We start from the raw sequence: 6,947 nt of genomic DNA, 5'->3' as shown, positions 1-6,947 counted from the left end.
ACAGTATATATATATATTTTTTTCTTTTTGGGACACATGGATCACTTCTATAGCGGTATGTTGGTTTTGCAAGCCTGCGAGAAAACCACGCAGTACGGATGCCATACGGATTACATACGGAGGATGCCATGCGCAAAATACGCTGACACACCCTGCCTACGGAGGAGCTACGGACCACTATTTTCGGGACTTTTCAGCGTATTACGGCCGTAATATACGGACCGTATTTTCATACGCTGAGTGTGAAGCCGGCCTTATAGTTATGTTGCCTATCATTATAATCATGTCTGTGCTGATAATGATACTGCTGAAAAGTTAGCTGTATAGAACAGGAAATGCGAGTCTAGAATAAGTCCCATTTGCCAAAATGAGAATTTCAATATTTCTGATTATTATATTATTATAAAAAAAACATTATTATATTTTATGAAAAATAGATTCCAACATTTACCTTTTTTTCGCCTTCATTTTTTTATTTTTGTGCTTTGTTTTTTCCCCAGAGCCATACTTTTTTCTTAATCGACATCACTGTATGAAAACGCAGGTCCCACCACTGCCACTAGTTGACAAGGGTAAAAGCCGGGGGATCTCACACAGATCCCAATGCTGTTACCACTTTGTATTTTTACCTCTGAAGGTGTTAGATTTTTCACTTCTCTGCATCTTGAATATATGGGTCTCAAACTCCTTGTCTTCTTCTCAAAGCATTTCTTTGCTCTAATTACCTGGACACTGCAGGAGGTCCCTATTTCAATGGAGGTTGAAGTGTTGGCTCTCTCTCTAATTCCGTTGTTTTAATTAGTTTTCTCTATTCTCAGCCATAATTAATTAGCACCATATGTTCAATATGAGGGGGACATGTGGCAATAGCTTATGGATTGTTATTTTTCACCTGTTACACAGAATAAATAATTATTTTGTTTGTTTCGCCATTCGCGGAGCCTCACTGCAGGTTTTTGGACTTAAGATTTTCTGTGTCCAATAATCTGAAATATCTGATCTAGCACCCAGTAGTGGTCCCTGCCGGTGCCGGAATACGGAGATTTCATTGGCTCGCAGTGATGTAACATCGTTGTGTCCTCATATAGGATTTAAGAATTTTAAATGATGACCTCAATGTCACGAAGACCGTGGACATTTTAGGGGAGGACGATCCAAGTGTGCGAGATGGAAATGAGATCAATCTAGAGCTAGAGGTGAGTCCTTCCAAGTGTGATGATACCTTTTAGGGTTCAGGGTGCTCTCATTAAAGGGGAACTGTACTTTCAAGAAATTTTGAATAAATCAATAGTCTAAGCGACTATAAGAAACTTTGTGATATATCTTGATCAGAGCATTCGGCTTCTTTTTCTCTCCCTTGTTACCTAAACTTTCCATCCATTGTGAAAAACAGCTTAATTTTGACAAGACGGGCTTCCAGCTCACTGTGGCGTCAGGTTACACCTCCTATTAATCTCTATGTAGAGGGGAGTGGGGAGTGAGAAGCAGAGGAAAGAGAAAATAAACACAGGGAGACAGAAAGATCGTGCTGTGTCAGGACCCATCTGGTAAGGTGGATCCACTAAGTCGCAGGTCAGTGTGCACGCACGGAATGAGGCTGATGGCACAGCAACACGGGCTATGCTAGGCAGCAAGTAAGCAGAGCAGGACACGTCAGAAGCTATAAAGCCATCAGTGTAGACAAACCTTGGAGAGCAGGTGAAGAGTTAAACGAGAGGTCTGAACAAGGTTGTAGAGACCTCTGGAATTTTGCAGAGATGATTACAGCATAACGTGAACAATCTTTGGATTACAGTTCGCGATGCATACTACAAACGATGGGTTAAAAAGCCTATTGCCGTAGATGCAGATTGCAAGGTAATGTGAACAGTCTACAGATTGCAATTCGCAATGCATACAGCAGACAAATGAGCTAAAGCAACGGGTTGCAGTAAACGCAGAAACAGGATTTCACAGAGATGAGAACGCAATGGGAATAGTCAGCATTATTACAGTTTGTGATGCTCATAGCAAACGATGGGATAAGCAGCAGCTCTGAGGAGCAATAGATGCCATTTGTAGAAATCACAGGAGATTTAGTATTGTAGCAGAAGACATTGTATAATGACAAAATATAAAAAAAAAACAACTAAAGCTAACACTGACTGAGTACTCAGACACAGGGGTGTGACTAAGTGCCGCTTAAAAGGCCTTGTGAGGTGATGGCACGGGAGAATGTCAGTCGACTTATAAGACCTGACATAAAGCACAACAAAGGGCAGTGGCCATAGTGGAAGCGAGTAGAGCCTGGCCCTAAACCCAAAACAGGTGTGTAACACTGAAATTTATAATAAGTCTTTTACCTCACTTCCTGCTGGATTCACATCTACGCTGCTTAGTACTCCTGTGTTATTTCCTCCATGCTGCTGCTGCTTTTTTCAGTGTGCGAAGGAATGAAGAGCTGAAAGCACGCATCTGTAGTTTGTGCTGCCTGGAATGGCAGAAATCATATCTGCTATCTTGGTCACACCAGCTCATAGTCAACTGAAAATTAAGACACAGAACCCGCAGGAGGGAAAACTGGTGAAAATGCAGTATACAAGTCATAATGGTCAGATGTGGTGTTATTTTTCATTTCTTATTCCGAGAAGTTACTTGAAAGTAAAAAAAAAAAAAAATGTTTTATTGCAGCTGACGTTTCTGGAATTTTTGGAGGCCTTGATTGGCTGCGCCATTACACGCGTCACAGATGATCTACAGGAGAGAAACCATCAGCTTCACCAAGGAGAGCAGAGGGCAGACACCGCATCAGATAGCAACGCCAGTGCCGATCTTAGAATCCTCCATGAAGGTCTTTTAACGCCGGTAAGAGCTGCTCTGCATCCATTCTGTATTATCCAGTACAGGCCATGTAATGTGGAAAGACTTGGCACACAGATCACATATCCACCAATCACAGCAGGTCGCCCTTTTTGGATAAAGGGGCGATCGATTGATCATGTGTCACACTATATGGCAGGGGTGTCAAACTGCATTCCTCGAGGGCTGCAAACAGGTCATGTTTTCAGGATTTCCTTGTACTGCACAGGTGATAATTTAATCACCAACTCATTATGTGTGTAGGTGATTAAATTATCACCTGTGCAGTACAAGGAAATCCTGAAAACATGACCTGTTGGCAGCCCTCGAGAAATGCAGTTTGACACCCCTGCTATATGGGATGACAGAGACGAAGGTCCAGCTCTGCAGTTGATGGTCTCCGGCCGTCTCAGTGGAGCTGCAACCGCTCATCCATTCAAGCAGTTTTGGGTCCCTGGTGGGAAGTTTTGATCTAAGGTCAACCCCATTATTTCCTTGTGAAGTCACCATATGGATATTCTTATACTTTCCTATCACTGTAGAGTAAGTTTGATGGTTGGACAGAAGAGAAGGAACCGATCAGTGCCACGAAGACCATGGATAAACGCAGCCCACGTTTACTATCCCATACACCAAGTAAGTGAACACAGATCTGTAGACAGTTTAGTCGCCGCTGCCGAGAATTACAGCTCAGCTCTCTATTCTCTTGGATACATCAAATGAATAGAGTGTGCGGCAGAAAACTGGGCCATGCAATAATTATACCTCTCCACTTGGTGGCAGTATACCCCCACTAGTGTACGACGACGCGCTATTCCTTCCGGCACACGGTGTCTGCCTGCAATGACTTCCAGCATGTTACATGGGGTTATGGCTTTTGTTTGGTCAAGGCGTCCTTTACGTAACACAATGGTCATGTCTCGCCCATTGTTGATTATAGGACTCCAGATTAATAGAATTTTGCATTCTATTTTGTTTACAGGGACAACCCAAAAGAGAACGCGAGCAGGAAAATGGTTCCGGCAGGTCGATGTCTTTTTTCAGAAAGTTTTCTTTCCGGCCTATGAAAAAGCAGAACAGGTAAAGGCAGAAATCCCAAGGAACAGAGCGCGTCAGGAGGAGCAGGCCCGCTTACTGCAGATCCGGGAGGAAGAGGAAGCACGGTAATCCAGACCGGAGTATATACGGCAGCTTTCTGCGTGTACATTAGGTCTATGCACTTAGCCGGAGCTTCTCCCAACGTTTACTGCAACATTCTCGTAGGCCGTCATTTACCAGTGTAAAAAGGGTGTTCTCGTGGTTAAAGGGAATCTGTCAGCAGGTTTTTGCTATTTAATCTGAGAGCACTATAATATAGGACACAATAGCCTGATCCCAAGGATGTGTCACTTTCTAGGCTGTGTGTTGTAGTTTTAATACAATCAATATTTTATCAGCAGGAGATGATTACTGGATGACTAGGTCTCACGTGCAGGCCAGTCAGGCAAATCTCTAACTCCTCCCACACCACTGATTGGCAGCTTGCTGACCATGCACACTGTACACAGGAAGCTGCCAATCAGGGGTTGTGACCAAAGGGACCCCGCTGGCCAGAATAACTCAAATATAGTGTCCCTTGTGTGAATGACGCAGCAGTACATCTGTCAATTCACGGTCATCATAGAGTACACACAAGCGCATTACCGCTCCTATGGACCTATGGAGGTAACAGGTATGCACGCGCACTACCATTCCCATGGAGGTAACGGATACTCACGCGCACTACCGCTCTTATGGAAGTATCGGCTACGCACGCACACTACCGCTCCCGTGGAGACAACTACGCACACGCACTACCGCTCCCATGGAGACAACTACGCACATGCACTACCGCTCCTGTGGAGACAACTACGCACATGCACTACCGCTTCTGTGGAGACAACTACGCACACGCACTACCGCTTCTGTGGAGACAACTACGCACACGCACTACCGCTCCCATGGAGACAACTACGCACACGCACTACCGCTCCCATGGAGACAACTACGCACACGCACTACCGCTCCCGTGGAGACAACTACGCACGCGCACTACCGCTCCTGTGGAGACAACTACGCACGCGCACTACCGCTCCCGTGGAGACAACTACGCACACGCACTACCGCTCCCGTGGAGACAACTACGCACATGCACTACCGCTCCCGTGGAGACAACTACGCACATGCACTACCGCTTCTGTGGAGACAACTACGCACACGCACTACCGCTTCTGTGGAGACAACTACGCACACGCACTACCGCTCCCGTGGAGACAACTACGCACACGCACTACCGCTCCCGTGGAGACAACTACGCACGCGCACTACCGCTCCTGTGGAGACAACTACGCACGCGCACTACCGCTCCCGTGGAGACAACTACGCACACGCACTACCGCTCCCGTGGAGACAACTATGCACACGCACTACCGCTCCTGTGGAGACAACTACGCACATGCACTACCGCTCCCATGGAGACAACTACGCACACGCACTACCGCTCCCATGGAGACAACTACGCACGCGCACTACCGCTCCCATGGAGACAACTACGCACGCGCACTACCGCTCCCATGGAGACAACTACGCACACGCACTACCGCTCCCATGGAGACAACTACGCACACGCACTACCGCTCCCGTGGTGACAACTACGCACACGCACTACCGCTCCCGTGGAGACAACTACGCACATGCACTACCGCTCCCGTGGAGACAACTACGCACATGCACTACCGCTCCCGTGGAGACAACTACGCACATGCACTACCGCTCCCGTGGAGACAACTACGCACATGCACTACCGCTCCTGTGGAGACAACTACGCACACGCACTACCGCTCCCATGGAGACAACTACGCACACGCACTAACGCTCCCGTGGAGGTAACGGCTGCGCACGCGCACTACCAGCTCCCGTGGAGGCAACTATGCACATGCACTACAGCTCCCGTGGAGGTATCGGCTACACACGCACTACCGCTCCCGTGGAGGTATGAGCTACACACGCGCACTACCGGTCCCGTGGAGGTATGGGCTACACACACGCACTACCGGTCCCGTGGAGGTATGGGCTACACACGCGCACTAGCGGTCCCGTGGAGGTATGAGCTACACACGCGCACTACCGGTCCCGTGGAGGTATGAGCTACACACGCGCACTACCGGTCCCGTGGAGGTATGGGCTACACACGCGCACTACCGGTCCCGTGGAGGAATGGGCTACACATGCGCACTAGCGGTCCATTCACAGGTGGGGCACGGAACCCATGATTGGGGGGGGGGGGGGGGAAGGGGTGTCCCAGTTAACAAAAATCAGACATTCACCACGTGTCCTGGGATTAGCCTATATCATTCTACCTCTTTATTTTTGAAGAGTAAAAGCTCAGAAGGCAGAAGAGGAGGCCGAGAGGAGGGCACGGATGGAGTTAGAGAAGGCCACTGCCATGTTGGAGGCTGTGCTGGTAGCAGACGACCAAGACGATGACAAAAAGAGCGGACAGGAACCCGATACCGCCAAGGAGGAGGTCCCTGTCCCCCCATCCACTGCCGGTGCTAAGGTTACTCCCGCCACAGGAAAAAGGAAGAAGAAACTATAGTTCTAGCCCCGATAAATGAAGTATAATGGCAGCGACGGGGCAGACCACCATCTAAGCTGTAGAGGACCCTGTGCACCACTTCCATATCCTGAGGCCTTCTTGGATTTGCTGGGGTCCCTGCTGTCAGACCCCTGGGATTCATACATTTATCAATGCTGGGGGGGGGACTGTGATTAAAGTATTCTTTGGCAACTGCTATCATTTTCCTAATATTAATAAGTGACATTCATCACAGAGGAGCATTCTATATTACGGTACAGGGCGCTGAAGTCCTGGCCAAGAGCAACTAAATATTTTAAAGTTCTTCTCTAAATTGAAGGAGGTCTCATCTGTGACCCAGAATAGATTGTGACCATACACAGAAGACCTATTGATTTCAGCGTGAACAGAGTAATATTTCATTTCGCCTGTGGGGGCGCTGCAGGACAACTCTTTCAGACATCCGTGATCTTCGGTCTGATCTCAGACCGGCTGCGTTTCTCCTGGCCGGAGC

General features: G+C 47.9%; 1 protein-coding gene across 3 annotated transcripts in view; it reads left to right on the top strand.

Moving 5' to 3' along the window:
- RSPH10B (radial spoke head 10 homolog B) overlaps positions 1-6,650 on the top strand; it is a 37,461-nt gene extending 30,811 nt beyond the window's left edge. For all 3 annotated transcript variants that reach the window (XM_069734232.1, XM_069734233.1, XM_069734234.1), the window contains 5 exons: positions 1,089-1,196; positions 2,671-2,844; positions 3,381-3,474; positions 3,821-4,001; positions 6,232-6,650. In XM_069734232.1, coding sequence (XP_069590333.1) covers positions 1,089-1,196; positions 2,671-2,844; positions 3,381-3,474; positions 3,821-4,001; positions 6,232-6,454 — 780 coding nt within the window. In that variant the 3' untranslated portion in view covers positions 6,455-6,650. The remainder of the gene's footprint in view (positions 1-1,088; positions 1,197-2,670; positions 2,845-3,380; positions 3,475-3,820; positions 4,002-6,231) is intronic.
- Positions 6,651-6,947: the final 297 nt, after the last annotated feature.

This window comes from Ranitomeya imitator, chromosome 7 (genome assembly GCF_032444005.1).
Source record: "Ranitomeya imitator isolate aRanImi1 chromosome 7, aRanImi1.pri, whole genome shotgun sequence".
Taxonomy (NCBI): Eukaryota; Metazoa; Chordata; class Amphibia; order Anura; family Dendrobatidae; genus Ranitomeya; species Ranitomeya imitator.
The sequence above is the reverse complement of the archived record's forward strand: the minus strand, read 5'-3'. Positions and strand labels throughout refer to the sequence as shown.